At 36.4% G+C, this 17,792-nt stretch overlaps 1 protein-coding gene across 5 annotated transcripts in view; it reads left to right on the top strand.

Annotated features, from left to right (window-relative positions):
* The window catches only part of LOC126187731 (mitochondrial coenzyme A transporter SLC25A42), a 228,171-nt gene that overhangs the window by 189,780 nt on the left and 20,599 nt on the right, over nucleotides 1-17,792 (top strand). For all 5 annotated transcript variants that reach the window (XR_007537787.1, XR_007537785.1, XR_007537788.1 and 2 more), the window contains one exon: nucleotides 14,597-14,774. Coding sequence is in view for 2 of the 5 variants with exons in the window: in XM_049929001.1 (XP_049784958.1) it covers nucleotides 14,597-14,774 (178 nt within the window). In the remaining 3 variants the exon portion in view is untranslated. The remainder of the gene's footprint in view (nucleotides 1-14,596; nucleotides 14,775-17,792) is intronic.

The following is a 17,792-nucleotide window of genomic DNA, read 5'->3' as shown; positions in this document are numbered from 1 at the left end:
GCGTTGTGTGCGTAACTGTAATTAGGCTTGCAATGCTTCTGCTATTTTCCTTACCACCAGTAAATGTGTCCAGGAAATAAACCCATGTGTTACTTTAAATGTTTTTTTGTCTTGAGCTAGTTTGCAACTTGTAATATTTCATATTGAGATTTTTCTGTCATCTTGATGTGACTCTGTTATGGCTACTGGGCAAATAATAAGGGGTAATGAGAACCTCGGTCAGGGACAGTGGAAAATATTTCCCAGAACAGGAACCCACTTAATCAGGCAGACAGAAGATCGATCACTATTCTTGCAACCTCTGGCATACACGGTGAAATACACACATTAATTGAAAATAAAAATATAACATAAGAGCAAAATAATTGATGTACCACAGGCAAGCATTGCATGGTGGCAGGCACGGTAAGGTACTTGGTGAAGAAACTGTTGCCCATCTTAGAGAAGGAGAAGGTAAAGAGACTGATACAGGTAGCATAGCAGTGCCAGCTCAGCACAACATTCAGTAACAACTTATACAAGTGTAGAGAAACAATCAACAAATCACCATACTGATCCTTGGTGGAATCAGATAGGGAAGTTGAAGAAGTTATATCCCTCAATTTGAGTTCTCTGTTAACACAACAGAATGAAAGCTAACAAGATAGCAGAGGAGACCACAATAGCAAACTGAAAGGAAGCACTGCTGTGACCAGTTTGAACATTCATATTGCTAGTCACATCTCACAATTTGGAAGTTCCTGCAGAATCAATTAAACAAACCAGTAGAGTGGATCTACTCTCCTGACTGAAGGGCATACGGATGTCAGAACCGCAACAGAAATCTATATCATGGTTGTGGTTGCAAAGTCTTCTTCTGCATATTCTGGGCATGGGGTGTTAAGTCTCACAGTGACTGTGCTGTTACAGTAGATGGGGTTGGTGCAACGTGCCCATGATGGGGCTTCAACCTATGAAAATGAAAAATTACTGAACCAAGTGCAGTTCAGTGTTGACTGGTCCCATAAGTCATGTGATATGGTAGGCCCCTTTGTAGGTTGGAAAGAATTTCTTAATTTTCCCTTTCTTAATTGCTGGGTTCCATACCAACACCTAGTTATCCATGTCAATATGGATGCATCACTGCTGTCCTCCTACCCCTGTACCTGTCATGAAGTTGCCTTGATTTATTTTTATTTATTTTTTTTATTTTTTTTTAAATGTTGAACTCTTCTCCAAATCATTTTAAGATGCCATGTCAAATTTCTTAATTCTTTTCAATCAGTATCCAGTGGTAGTTTAAAAATATCTCAGAGTGGAGCTCATCAGGCAGCCATAAACCACCAAATACAGTGTGTGCTCCATGGACCCAAGTCTCCTGTTGTAAACAAGCTGGACATTAGGAATATATCTGCCCAATCAGAATATGCTTTGCTCACATAGTAGGATAACATTCAGATGATGGTAAATGTTTAATACAGCCATTAATTAGCCTGAGGGTTGAAGGGGATGGCCCTCCATTTTTTAATTCTGAGAAGTTTACATATTTGTACAAATAACAAGGACATAAAATTTTTTTTTCTTGTTCAGCTAATTTGGTGCAGGACATCGAAAGGTAGCCCCATGTGATTCACAAATGCTTTAGTCATGGTCTCTACTGTTATATTGACAATTGGTGCTAGCACTGAGTAGCAATAAAAATGATCAATAATAGAAATATTGTACTTTTTTTCACTCTTTCAGAGAGGAAAGGACCCATTATATCGAAGGCCAGTATTTCAAAGTGCCTAGAGGCCTCTGGCAAGGTCTGCAACTGAATTCAAACTAGTGCCTGATGTCACCTCTGTGTGCACGGCAAGCACATGCTTATATACTTTTTTTTTACATCATGAAGCTGACCTTGCCACCAATAGCAGTTAGCATTTGTAGCCTTTTTGGCACTATGGCAAGCTTGGGTGCCATCACAGTGTTGCACAATGATAAAATATTGAAATGACTTTGGTAGTACTAACCAGTTTCGAAGAGTGGTTTAATCGCGCAATATACCATCTTCAGGCACAAATCTGGCAACACAACACATTGCTTACAACCAGAAACCTTTCTCTGAGCATCTTTCAATTCTGTTATGAACACTTTGTCCTCTTGTATCACTCAGGCCTTTCTACAGAGGCCATCTGCATTCTCATTTAATTTTTTTTTAAAATTAATGTGAGAACTTCATAGTCATACTCCACTGGTTTAAGACCAACATGTCAAACAGCTGCTGGGGTCTTTAAGATTCAAGAGCCATAGGAGGGCAGTGTGGCCAGTTACCATGATGAATTTCCTGCCACATAATTAACGTTTAACAGTTAACAACAAACATCAGGAATAACAACTGTTTTTTCCCAGGTTCTACTGTTAATTTTAGACTTGTTGAGCTGACGAGAAGCATAACCAATAGTTTTCCCTTCACCGTTGTGGTACTGGCTTAGGATAACATCTATGGTGAAATCCAAAGTGTAACAGGAAAGCATATATGGCTTTCCAGGGTCAGGTTATACCAATTAAGGTGAACTTCTCAATACCCCTCTAAACGTTTTGCGAAGCAGTTCCACATTCTGCAGTCCATTCCAAAGTTACTCCTATCAGCAACAATCTGGTTAAAGGTTTAGTAAAGGTAACACAGTCCTTAACAAATCTTGATGATAATTCATCAGCCCAATGAAACTCTGTAATCCCTTTACGTTAGTAGGGGCAGGGAAATTGTTTATGGCTTCTGTCAACCATGGATCTGACTTTACTCTGGCATTAGCTAATAATGTGTTCTACGTCCTGAACTTGTAACTTCAAAGGAACATTTTCCCAGCTTCAAACTTAAATGGGTGTTTGGCAACCTCATTGATACACTTCTCAATTGCTCAGTGTACTCTTCAGTGGTTCAAGAGAACACTGCCATCTGAATAGACCAAACAGGTGGTGTGCTTTAATCTCTATAATAATGGACCGTCAAATCTCTGGGATCAGCACAAAAGGCATCCCTAAGAACTGGTAGAAGCCTGTGGGGGCCCAACAAAAATGTCTTTGGACGGTCTTGAATGGCTGTTGGAATCTCGTGCTAACCTGAATGCATATCTACAGTAGTGGAAAAACTTCAGATACTACAACCTGTGTCCAATGTTTTGTCAATGTATGGTAAGGGGCAAGTGTCAGTAGTAGTACTTTTGTTTGCTGCCCTCCTGTCTACACTTAAGCTATAAGCCTTCTCGCCATTAATTGGTTTCTTCATAACAACTACAATAGGTGGCAACCAAAGACTGACGTATGGCTGTATGATTTCTGCCTCAAGTAGTTGCTGGATAGTTTCCTCTTTCCTCTGCAAAAGATTGTTGGTAGAAAGGAATACTAAATGGCTTCTGTGCAATACGTCTGGCATTTCCAGTAAGAATTTCATAGTAAATGGGTACGTAGTGGCCGTGTACTGGTATTCTTCTAAAAACCATGCATACTCTTCCAGGACTGGACACAACAAATGTTCTTCCAGCTCATGTAGGTGTGATAGTTTTCTATGCAACTACTTTTTAAGAGATGGCATGATTGTGTGTGTTTCCCTGATTGGCTTCTTCTCTTAATCTTTTTCTCTTTGGCAAAATGTATATCATCTCTGGATATTTCTTGTATTTAGCCAGTATACTGCCATGAACTACCACTGCGTCCCATATCCAACAATTATCTATGAATGCTGGGTTGTAAACTTTCATCTCTACTGTTTTATTGTGCATAAACTTCTCTTTACTTGCACCTGTATCCTGTCAAGGAAATCATTCTGGGTGAGTGTGTCAACCAAAAAGACTGTTCCTTTGGTCTCTTGGATTTTGACAGTCAGTAAGAGAACCTCTCCAGTACCACTACTAAGAGTTGCAGGGGCATCAACTTTTAACACTGTAGTACACGGATCAGTCAGAACTAAAGAAGCAGGCCTTTTTTGTTAATTTTCACGTCTGTGTGAGGAGTGGTCACCACCTAAATGAAGAATTGCCATACCAAATCAAACCATATTTGACCTATAGTCAATCACATTTTTCCGAAGGGTGATATCAGTCTCACCTGTATTTTCTCATCACTTCCATATCACATTTGTAATAACTGTTGTCAATCTTTAGCTTAATGGATATCTTCCTGCAGGCGTTACTATTTCTGTTCCCACACCACTAATAAGACAACAGGGCAACTTTATGGTCATATTGTTGCCAGGAGATGCAAGCAGTATGCTTACTTGAAGACCTGTATCCATGAAAATTCAGACTTTTTCCCCTAGTTTTTCACCTACCACAATCTCACTTGCCACCTGAATATTTTGAATAAAACACCAGAAGTCAGTGATTTGTTTGAAGGCGACAATGCTAATGTTGATTGTCTGTTACAAATGCCAGTAAGTGATATCAAAGAAAGGAGTGATGAGGAAAGTTGTCTTCAAAGCAGAAATGAATCTGAAATGTTTCTTGCTGTGCCAGAATCCTAGTTAGTGAAAGTATCTCATGATGCATCTTCCTAACAATGTGTAATATCAAAATAGAGGATGAAACTGAGGCTCAGGCATGTAATATATCCAAATATTGCAATCCTTCTGACCCTATTCCTTACGATGACAGGACATGAGATGGTTATGACCATTTCCCAGGCACTGATGATCTAACTTCTCCGTCAATATGTAGATTAACTTCACCATGTAGTAGAACCAAAACCCATTGCAAAAAACATAATGTATATTTTTGTCTTTGGTAGTGCAAATAAAATGTTTCACACATACAAATATTATTATGATAGTATCCTACATATTACTAATGATTTCTTGGTTATTTCTAACCTATGACTTCAGTTAATTATTTATGATTATATTCTAGTAGGCAGATAAAAGTGTAATTATATTTGGATGAGATAAATACTCGATCTGTCAATCTCGCTCCTTTGTGCTTGAGAACTGTACAGCATATATTATGTAAAGAAATCCTTGCTCACACAATCGTGTAGCTTCTTTTTTTGTAAAATTAATGAAAAAAGAATTTTTGTGTTTTGTGATGTATTTATAGTCTATAAATAAAATTAAAACCAGAGGTTCATGAAATGAAAACAAAAAAGAATCATTGCAGGATTTTTTGCTTCAGTTCGTTAATAGAACTGCTTTTGTTCTGCTTTCATATTATGTCGTGTAACACTGCTTACAGCTGCTAATGTTCTTGCAGTGTCAGCTGTGACTTTTGAGCAGTCTGTGCCTCTTAATTTATGAAATCATTTCCTATGCAATCCAAATGTCGCACCATATATTAATGTATGCATTTTTATAGAAAATTATCTAGTAATGATAATGAATGTTGACTTCACATATTTGAAATCATCCTTGCCTGCTGTTAGGTGTTTGTATAAGTTATTTACTGAAGTCTAGAAACAAACAATGAAAAATGTCAAGAGAGTTTTCCATTGTATATCCGTCAGTCATCATGCACCTCCCATAGGGTTGTTACGTTTTCTTGTTAGAATATATATGTTCTGTTTAGAAAATTTCTGTATGAAATGAAGACTTCATTATGTAACCATTAAGTTACTAAAAACAATCAACAGGCTTTTGTTTGTAAATAAGTAGAAATAGTAGCAACAATAAAAATGTTGATAGCTGTTGTCTGACCTAGATAAGCTAAACAGAATGTAGTACATTTATTAATATATTTTTATTTGGTAATATTATACATAGGAACACATTTAGAATTCTGTAATGAATACACTTGACGATATCATTCCCAGTAGGTGGAGTGCATGATCTGATTACATACTTCACGTGTAGTTTGCAAGCACCTGGAAAAAAATTGTATTATGTATATATTTGCAGTTTGTACATTAGTTTGATCATATGAAATTTTTTGGGTAAAGTATGTTTGAGGTGTTAATAGTGTGGTATTAAAAATGTAAACTTTACTAATTATTGAAAAATGGCCATACTTCTTTATGTCTGTTGAATCCATTATAGCCACAACATAACAGAAGGTATGCATATGATCCACAGTAGCACACACTCTCTGTAGTATCTTGTTGAGGTTATGCCGAAATACATTTGCAGCCTCTGGTTGGCTTAGATCTTCAGATGCCCAGAGAGATGTTTTTTCAGCTTTACTCACATGAAGCAGCATGAGCACCAAGCAAATAACCTGCAACAATGTCACATGATCTGCTAGAACAGATGACTTACTTGAATTTCTAAGTGATTGACTTTGCAAATGTGTGTACAGGATATCATTAAATGCCTTCATTATTGAGTTAGTTGAATGTTTGATACAAACAGAAAATATGACTATTGTAATATGCCTAATTCATAATTTCTGTGCAAGAACAAATGTTTTAAGAAAAATATATATAGGAACAGGTAGAATGGGATGAAATTTACAAGGAACCAAATGCTGATTTTTGTTGTTTTTACATAAACCTGTGGTTTACACACACACACACACACACACACACACACACACACACACACACACACACACACACACACTCACTCACTCACAAAAAGTGAGGTTACTAAGAAAGTATGCAGGAAAACTGTTAAAAAATGAGTGGCTGTGTGTAAACTTAAGCAGTACTGTTTTTGAACAGTGGAGACTTTAAATTATTTTTTTAATCAAAACAGAAATTTTAAGACTTCTAAATTGGATTAAGATCCCACAGTGATATCACAAGAAGGAAATCACTACACTGTACTGAGAAAAGGTAGAAGTCTTGTTGAATCCACACCATGACTGAAATTACTTCCTCTGTTGTGGGTTCTTAATGTGAATGAAATAGAGTGGAACAATAGTAAGAACTGCCAGCCATTGTCTGAAGGTAGTGTCTCCATTGAAATATAAATGGTTCTTTGTTATTTTACAGCTTCCGTATATTTTCAACCCAATTCTGTAACAGCAGTCAAATGAAAATGAAATGCATAGAAAAAGTAAGTACTTTTCATTATTTCAAAATTAATTGCCATAACTGTTTGCACATTTATCCCACTGTGAGACAAGGAGATCAGTGCCTTCATGGAAAAGTGTTTACAGTTGCCTACAGAACCATGATTCTATCAAGACATGCACCTCTTCACCAAAAACAATTCTACGGCCACAAATATCTTTCTTCAGGGCTCCAAAAATGTAGAAATTGCATGGGGAGAGATCGGGACTGTAGGGAGGAAGTGCAAGGGCTTCCCAGGCTTCATGGTTCCATAGGCAACTGCAGACATTTTTCGATGGTGGCAGTGAGTGTCTCTTCTTAGATGAATAATTATATTAACAGTTATTGCAATTACTTTTGAAATAATGAACAGTTAACTTAATTTTTCCATCTGTCTTGTTTTCATTTTACTGCCTTTATACACATGAATTATGCAAACCATTGCACAGTGCATGGTAGATAATATTTTTTGCTTGCATTGTAGTCTTTCCTTGTCCTATTTCATTTGCAAATTGAGTTATGAAATGATGCTCTCTCTTTACATTCATATAAGACAGGCTCTCATGTCTAATTCTCACTACCCCTATCTGGGGGCAGCAGGATTTTCCTTAGTGAAGTTGCGCAGGTACTGGTCTCATATATTGGAGGATGATGGTTCAAATCCCTATGTGGCGAAAATAAGAAAAGGTTTCCCACGATTTTCCTATATCACTCCAGCAAAAGCTGGGACGGTTCCTTTGAAAAGGCTTTGTTGATTTCCTTCCGCTGTTCAAGCTTTGTGCTCTATCTTGTTCAGCAGAATTGTTGCAAATGTTTCCTGGAATTACAGTTCTGCACATTTACAAAACATAATTTTGTGTAAACATTACCTTTTTTCCTTTGGCACTTAAACTTCCATTTGTTATACCAGCCTTCCATGATCCAATCAGCAAGTCTCTCGACTCCTTCAACATCTTTTGACAGGCCCACTTGATAATTATCCTAAATATTGGAGCAGTATTATGGAATAGACTTCATTAACATATTTTTTGGAATGTGCTTAACAAATGTAGTACATTTTCTCAGAATCCTCCCCTTCTTTACTACAAGGAATTTCATGCACTCATTCCATGTCATATTGCTTTTAATGTTAGGTCTAGGTATGTGCACATGCTCCAAAGCTATGCCACTAATCTTTTGATTTGCTATTTCTGTTGTTTATAGGCATTAGCTGAAATACATCTATATTTAAAATTGTTCTATAACTCATTGTGGTCCCTTAGCTACTTTTCTTTCTTTAAATGAAATCATTGCCAGTGAACAGTTTGCCGACACTTATGAGGGCACAGAATGCAGTTGAATTAAATTCAGATATTTTATCATGAACATTAGAGCTGTGAAAATTTCTGTGCTGTCATAGTGTGTATACCAACAGTTCTTATAGTCATAGTAATAGTAATAATTAAATGGGACCAAAATAATCCTGAAAGACCTTATTTATAGGTCAGTTGTTTGAGGTACTCCTTGGACTGTGTATAGGAGTTCACAGTAGACATCCCTATGTCACAGCAGATGCTGCATGGCATTACAAATGCTGTATGGGGAACAGGAAGGACCTCAGAGTACTGTATTTGATGGATGCTCAAGTCAATAATTAAAAAAAAAAAAAGAAATATGTGTTAGTGTAGTCACTATTCACACCAGACATTTGTACTTTGACAGTTTATCCTCATTCAGAAATGGAATAAGTACTTTAATCAATATATAATACAGAATAAAAAGTATTTAAAAACCTAGTGATGTTGATTTTGGTATTATAATGTTCAACAATGAAGCTGAAGCAATTGGAGAAACTTGATAATTGCTGAAGCCCAGGTCTTGTTAATAGCACAAGTTTGCTGATTTTCAAAGTACACATCATTTTAATTTTGATCCAACAATAGCTAGAATTCTGCTTCTTTCACAGTAAATGATAAATTATTTACATTTATTGATAATGGTAGCCCTACTTAGGCACTTTCTTGAGAAGATACTGTTCTCATTACTGGTAAACTCTCACAATCGAATATGACATATTTTTCAAACAATAACAGATGTGAAAAGATGCCCATATATTCTCTTCTTGCTTATCAGTTACAAATGTGATGTTATGTCAGTTTCTTTTCAGAAATTTGAGAAGATGAAATCTACCTTTTCACCTACAATTATTATTTGTAACACATCATGTGTAAAGAAAGAGTTGCATTTCATATGAGTAGTGGTTTCTGCACACATGCTTTTTTCCTTAAAGCATGTTATAGCCTAGGATAAGCTATGGCATTCTATAACAGACTGGCATTATGGATGTCTCTTGTTTAGAGGATGCATTGTTTTATTCTTGTTTTGAGAGAGTTGTGATAAACATGAGCAAGGAAATGGGCTTAATTCACTACATATTCAAGTCAAGTCTAATAGTATTAACATCGGAGCATGGTGTATCATTTGCCTAAAGTAGTTTCAGTTGGCCCTCTATTTCTGAATATTTGGTATAACCAATTGGTAGCATGGTCCTAAAGCATGAATGTATGAGAGACTGGATGTTAGATTTCAGTCTCTCCATCAGCTTTGCATAGAACTGAACTTCGTACAATTTTCTGAAAGTTCTGTCAGTGAGATCTGAGTATGGATATTAGTACAGACTTGCAGATGCACAAGTTGCAGTTCCAAACCTTTAAACTAACTCTCTTTGACACCCAGCGTAAAATGACAAAAAAAAAAAATTACCACTTACATTTTTTCTGTTTATACAGTAAAACTGCTGCATCAGGCATGACCTCTTCATTTATTACGTCTTTACTACTAACTCTATTTGCAACACATTTCACAGACAGTATCCACATACACCATTGGATGTACTTGCAAAATAATATCGTTGTGCGGCACACAGTTCAGGAGAAAAGACGTCATAAGCATTGAGCTGTAGAAAACCATGGGTATAAAGCTCCTCCAAAACCCTTGGATTGATTTCAACCAAACTTGGTACACATATTACCTGCTATCAGAAAAGAAATATAGTGGTGGTAAGAAACAGCAACCTCCTATTGGCGTGGGGGCGATAACATAGAAAGAGAAGGGAGTAGGAGGAGATATAGGAGAGGGAAAGGAGCAAGTGGTTGGGGGGGGGGGGGGGAGGAGGAGAAGAATAAACACATACCTGGGCAATACCAGAAATGTAAATAGTGATTGTTGCTCATGCCTAAGTTTTATAAAATGTGTTTTCCATTTAGATTAAAAAATGTTTAATAATAAAATAGTAAGAAGAAAATGTTTCATTATATAAAAAGGGCTATAATGTACATCCATAAAAATAGTGTCCTGCCTAATACAGTAATTTTAAAAACAAATTGAAATCATCTCTACTTGTCAGGTAGTAGTGAACAGTAGAATTCACTTAAGATTGCATGCACAGACATAACTATACTTCCTACCTGGACATGACGAAGTTCCATAGTGAGAAGTGTGATCAGAGTAACTGCTGAATGTAAACTTCTAGTCTCTGCAAGGGATGCCTGTGTATTTATATATGTATGCCAGAATTACTTCATCTGAAAGGGGGGCTGGAGGGGGGGGATTGGGGGATTGGTCTGTATCAGTGAAAAAGATATATCAAAATGATGAATCAGATTAATTACAGTATGCATGGAGGCATTTAAAAAAAAATTGTTGTGCCCACGCTCCATACATGAACTGAATAAGGGGAAAAACTAATAATGAATGCAATGGGATGTACTCTCTGCTGTGCGCTTAATGGTGGTCTGCAGAGTGTAGATGTAAATGCAGATTGAAGTGAATAACTTGTTTGGGAAACGGCAGGTGTCATTTGAGATAACATTTGAAAGAAACGACCTTTCAGAATAAATTAATTAAATCAGTATTACAGAACTATCTAAAGCTTCCAGTAATACCTGAAATATTTTTTGCATTTTTTGCGACTTCTAACTGTAATGGACTTGTATATTTTTGGGGAAGAACTGATGCCAAGCAATGTGTTCATATAAAAAATTCTAAGTGAAATTTCATGAAGTTGACATGACAAAAAAACTGATTTACTCTTCCTCATTAATGTGTCCCCCCACCCACCACCCATCATCCCATCCCTCTTCAGGGAACAAAATGTGTGTTCTGCTTAACACCTCCCCACACTGAGAGGGAATTGGGGGGGGGGGGGGGGCGGGGAGGATTAGAGAGGGAGAGTTTTATAACAAGCATTCATTAGCAAAAGACGAAAGTATTTCACAAATCAGATGTTATGGTCTAGTACTAATGAGTCATGAATTCTAACGTTAATTTCAATTATGTAATAGAAAACATAGAGTAAATCCATATTTTGAGTAGATTTCTGTACTAATGCTTGAGTAACAGAACAGTTATCTCTAACAATGACCATTTATCATTCTATAGGTAGTGCAGTGATACAGAGCAGTTCTGGAGTAACCTAATTAGGCAACACAATTGCTTTTTATCTTTGCTTATACATTGCTTTTATATAACCTGCTAGCCCATTTGAAATTTTAATCCATCAAGGAAAGGGGAAAATGTATTATTGGTGAAAAACCATTATTTTTCATTGAAATTAAGATAGAGATTATCACCAGTACTAATTTCTTTCAAGCAAGGGAAGACATTAACTTATTTATATAACTAATATAATAATAATAAATGAAAATACAGCTATGGAAGAGTTAACAACTACTGGTTTATATAGGAGCACTCACTACACTAAATATACACACTAGGCAGAGATCAGAACCAACCAACACACAGAAGAAACCCACAAAACCAGCGTGGCAACACAGGCTACAGATCAGAATAGAAAAACTGAGAAAAGACATCGGACAGCTAACACAATTTATAAGAAATGAAATATCAGACAAAAAACGAAAAAGGTTAGGTAAAATCTCACAACAAGAAGCAATAGAGCAATTAGATGAAAAGAAGCAGAAATTACAAGCATTGGCCAAATGACTTAGAAGATACAAAAAAAGTGAAAATAGAAGGAAACAAAACTAAACATTCAACACAAACCAAAAGACATTTTACCAGACAATAGATAACACACACATTAAAATAGACAATCCACCAAACATAACAGACATGGAACACTTCTGAAGCAACATATGGTCAAACCCGGTACAACATAACAGGCATGTACGGTGGATACAAGCAGAAACAGACACATACAAGATGATACCACAAGTGCCTGAAGTGATAATTTTGGAATATGAAGTCACCTCAGCAATTAATTCTATGCACAATTGGAAAGCCCCTGGAAAAGATAAAATAGCAAATTTCTGCCTAAAGAAGTTCACCTCAACACATTCACATCTAACTAAATTATTTAACAGCTACATTGCAGACCCATACACAATCCCTGATACACTTACACAAGGAATAACTTATCTGAAACCTAAAGGTCAAGCAGACACAGCAAACACAGCTAAATATCGCCCCATAACATGCCTACCAACAATATACAAAATATTAACTTCAGTCATTACACAGAAATTAATGACATATACAACACAGAACAAAATTATAAATGAAGAACAAAAAGGCTGCTGCAAAGGAGCACGAGGATGTAAAGAGCAACTGATAATAGATGCAGAGGTGACATATCAAGCTAAAACTAAACAAAGGTCGCTACACTACGCATACATTGATTACCAAAAAGCTTTTGATAGTGTACCCCACTCATGGTTACTACAAATATTGGAAATATACGAAGTAGATCCTAAATTGATACAGTTCCTAAACATAGTAATGAAAAATTGGAAAGCCACACTTAATAGCCAAACAAATTCAAATAATATCACATCACAGCCAATACAGATTAAGCGTGGAATATACCAAGGAGACTCATTAAGTCCCTTCTGGTTCTGTCTTGCTCTGAACCCACTATCCAACATGCTAAATAATACAAATTATGGATACAATATTACTGGAACATACCCACACAAAATCACACATTTGCTATACATGGATGATCTAAAACTACTGGCAGCAACAAATCAACAACTCAACCAATTACTAAAGATAACAGAAGTATTCAGCAATGATATAAATATGGCTTTTGGAACAGACAAATGTAAGAAAAATAGCATAGTCAAGGGAAAACATACTAAACAAGAAGATTACATATTGAATAACCACAGTGACTCCATAGAAGGTATGGAAAAAACAGATGCCTATAAATATCTAGGATACAGACAAAAAATAGGAATAGATAATACAAATATTAAAGAAGAACTAAAAGAAAAATATAGACAAAGACTAACAAAAATACTGAAAACAGAATTGACAGCAAGAAACAAGACAAAAGCTATAAATACTTATGCTATACCAATATTGACCTACTCATTTGGAGTAGTGAAATGGAGTAACACAGACCTAGAAGCACTCAATACACTTACACAATCACAATGCCACAAATATGGAATACATCACATACATTCAGCAACAGAAAGATTCACATTAAGCAGAAAGGAAGGAGGAAGGGGATTATCAACATAAAAAACCTACATTATGGACAGGTAGACAATTTAAGAAAATATAGAACGAGCAGAAACTAGCAAAATACACAAAGCAATCACTCATATAAATACATCGGCTACACCACTGCAATTTCATAACCACTTCTACAGCTCTTTAGATCACATAACATAAACAGATACGAAGAAAGTAAATTGGAAAAAGAAAACACTACATGGCAAGCACCCGTATCATCTAACACAGCCACACATTGATCAAGACGCATCCAACACATGGCTAAGAAAAGGCAATATATACAGTGAGACGGAAGGATTCATGATTGCAATACAGGATCAAACAATAAACACCAGATATTACAGCTAGCATATTATTAAAGATTATAAAGATTACATCACAAGCGATGTACAAAACTAGCAAATACAGAATACCCCAGAAAACATGACAATGTAGCAAAAATAATACATCAACAACTTGCCATACAACATAAACTAATAAAACAACACATTCCCACATACAAGTATGCACCACAAAATGTACTGGAGAATGATGAATACAAATTATACTGAAACAGAACCATTATAACAGATAAACCAACACCACATAACAAACCTGACATCATACTCACCAATAAAAAGAAGAAATTAACACAACTAATCGAAATATCCATACCCAATACAACAAATATACAGAAGAAAACGGGAGAAAAAAATTGAAAAATACATCCAACTGGCTGAGGAAGTCAAGGACATGTGGCATCAGGATAAAGTTGACATTATACCAATTATACTATCAACTACAGGAGTCATACCACACAATATCCACCAGTACATCAACGCAATATAGCTACATCCAAACTTATATTTACAACTACAGAAATCTGTAATTATTGATACATGTTCAATTACCTGAAAGTTCCTAAGTGCAATGTAACATAGACTGTACAGTTAAAAGGAACTCACGCTTGATCAAGGTCCACGTCACTTTCCATTTTTAACCAGACATAGCGTCTGAGAAAGGAAAGAAACATAATAATAATAATAATAATAATAGTAATAGTAATAGTAATAGTAATAATAGTAATGCTTTATCTAAGATGTATGTTGTTGTCACATAGTTAGTAAAAATCATATGTACAGTAATTTTTATATTTCAGAGTATACAGGCAGCTCCAGTCCTAATGCCATAGCAAGCTTGTTGTTTGGTGCAGTTGCTGGAATGCTGGGTCAGTCGTCGTCATATCCACTAGACATTGTTCGGAGAAGAATGCAGACGTCTTCATTAACTAATACTCAGTATCAAACAATTTTGGGAACACTCCAAAAAATATACAGGTGACAAAAGAACTGTTTTTATTAATTTTACTTAATCAAATGTAATTCATTGCTGAATATTTTTGTTGGCTGTCTTATTGCCAGAAGTTTTCATAGTATCTCACATCTTAAAACGACTTGAAAATATATTTCAGGTAAAAAGATGCTGTTAATCTGTAATTTTAATCAGTTTTGTGGCTCTTTGTTTGTTTGTTTGTTTAACCTGACATTGATGAATTACTTCTTCAATATTAAGTTTAATTTTGCCTGCAATATCTGTTTTAGCAATTGAAAATCTGCATAACAGCAATTGATTGCTTTTAAAGTATTACATGAACAATATTTTAGTCCGCTATGAATACATAGCAGCAATCAAAATGGAAATTTTTAATTTGAAACAAGATTTGCATCCTTCAAAATGCAAGCTGATTTTGAATCGCGTAGTATACTTTTGTTTGTCTCTTGACTGTGATTTGTGTATCATTTCAATTTCCATAAACATTCCAATTGTTACTTTAGTCTGAATTTCTTGTATTTCTTCATTGTGTGTCAAACTAAGGAGAAATTCACTACTGTGCACTAATAGTGAAAACATTTTATCAGAACAGAGAAAGTTGTGCAGCAAATGTGAGACAATGAAACCACTTCAACAGTGAACATTGAGTTCTGGGCACATTCGTTCTGGCAGATTTGTGTGAAACATTGTCAAAGCTTGTGACAATGTGGCTGTTAGTCCAGTGAAGTCAGTTCTTCTCCCATTCCCAAGAATCTGGGAGAGAATTTTCTTCAGTATGATGAATTCTCTGGTATGATCTCACATTACCACCCATACAGAATCCAGTTTACACAACTTCTGAAAATGAGGAGGAGATATTTTGTTGAATGGTTTCTCAAGAAATGACTTTGTGAGGAACGTAATCTTTAGTCACAAGGTGCACTTCACTTAAATTGATTTATGAATAAACAGCAGTGCAGCATCTGAGGTCAGAGAATCTTTTTGTGGTTCAAGAGAGGGCATGCATCCACAGTGAGTCACAGCTTGCTGTGGCTTTTCGGTGGACAGCATCGTCAGCCCAATTCCCCCTCCCACATGAAGCAGGACAAGCTGTAACAGTTAATGGAAACAAATATCATGTGATAAGAAATTAATGGACTCATTTTAATGGAATTGATGTTCAATAGTTATGGTTTCTGCAAGATGGTGCCAAAATGATTAAGTTACTCCATGGCAGTTTCAGAATCGCCTCTTCTTGCATAATACTGACCAACAATGACCATCATGATCATGTGACTTAGCCCTTTGCAATTTTTTTTCTTTGCAGCATCTTCAATCATTGGTGTATATCATTAAAGAATTGTAAGGGCAAAACTCTGGCATGCCAGAGCATATAGGAGGTTGTACATCATTAGATGACACACATACACATACACACTCACACAAATGCAACTCACACACACATGACTGCAGTCTCATTGGTGTTGGTAGCCCTGCACAAGGCCTCACGCATGAAAGATAAGTAATTTAGGTTGTAGTTTAATTGTAGTTGAGCACTTTTAACTAATTAAATATGTTCTCTAGTGTACTGTTCAAGCTCACCATTAAAAGGTTTTTCTTTTATTTGCGTAGTGTTCCAGTAATCATGAAAAGTTAGTTCTGTTTATATTTCGTGACTTTGCCTTACTTTCCGAGTGTGCATAATTAGTGTTATACCGCAATCTTAAGTGCATTTGGTATAGATTTACTAATTAAATATGTTCATTAGTATGCTCTTCAAGCTTTCCATTAAAGGTTTTTCTTTTATTTGCGTATTCTTCCAGTAATCACAAAAAGTTCATTTCGGTTACATTCGGCTGTTTATGCCTAATTTTTGATCGTGCATATTTAGCGTTATACCACAAATTTAAGTGCATTTGGTAATAGTTTACTTGCATATTAGTTTCCAAAACATATTTAGTGTCCTTTTGCATTTGTATTTAATGTATTATCATTATCACTTAGTAAATCTCTTAACTAATTTCCAAACTACCATGGATACTATGTGTGTAAGCTGCAGTAGGAAAGTTAGTTCAGGAGTTTTGTGCTGCTGTTGTGACAGGTGGTTTCATTGGGGAAATTGTAGCGGTGTGGGAATTGGGGAAGCAAACGAGACTCTTTCATTCTCTTGCAGGGTTTGCTCAAGAGATAGGATTATAGCTGAACAGGAGGAGAAAATTAGAGCCCTTAAGGCTGATTTGGACAGAGCGAGGGAGGAACTGAAGAGGTTAAGGGGGGAGGAGGATAAACAGTGGTGGGAAGTGGTAGCTGGGAACAGAGGCCGCAGAAAGAGGAAGTGTCTGACAGATTCCCAATTGGCACAACCAATAGATTTGCCTTGCTACCACAGTTAAGTAAGGAAGAGGCTCCAGTAGAAGTAGATGTAGTTAAGATGCAACAGAATCTCACTAGGAAACCAACTGCTTCAAAAAAAGTAGAAAGTAAGAGGAAATTTATGTTGCTAAGTAGCAGCCATGGAAGAGGTGTGGGCCAGATTTTGCAGGACAAATTAGGTGACAGGTACCAGGTCATAAACTTTTTCAAGGCAAAGGCAAGTGCATGTCTTAGCCAGGTGGTAGAGGATATAGGTTCCTTGTGCAAGGGTTTCTCAAAGCAGGATCATGTGATGATAGTGGGTGGAGTGGGAAACAGTATTGATAGGGATCAGGGTTACAGTATTGAGTGTGACCTGATGAAAATAGCCTCTGCAACGACCCATACCAATGTTGGGCTGGTGCCTGCTTTCATGCGGCATGATCAGCCTCAGTTGAACCGCTCTGTCAGGAGGGTAAATATGGAGCTGGATCAGTTGTGTAGGGTGGCCACTCTGCCGGACATTGGATTGGTTCCTGTCGAGGCTATTGATAGGGGGGATTTCACAAGGCATGGCCTACACCTCATAGGAAAGGGAAGGATAAACTGGCAGGGTTGCTAGTGAAATACATAGGAGGGGACATTAGTACTCATAGATGTACCTCTTTTTAGACTCATATCAGTGTCCAATG

Source organism: Schistocerca cancellata, chromosome 1, assembly GCF_023864275.1.
Source record: "Schistocerca cancellata isolate TAMUIC-IGC-003103 chromosome 1, iqSchCanc2.1, whole genome shotgun sequence".
NCBI lineage: Eukaryota > Metazoa > Arthropoda > Insecta > Orthoptera > Acrididae > Schistocerca > Schistocerca cancellata.
Note: the sequence above shows the minus strand (reverse complement) of the source record. Positions and strands in the feature narration are given on the sequence as shown.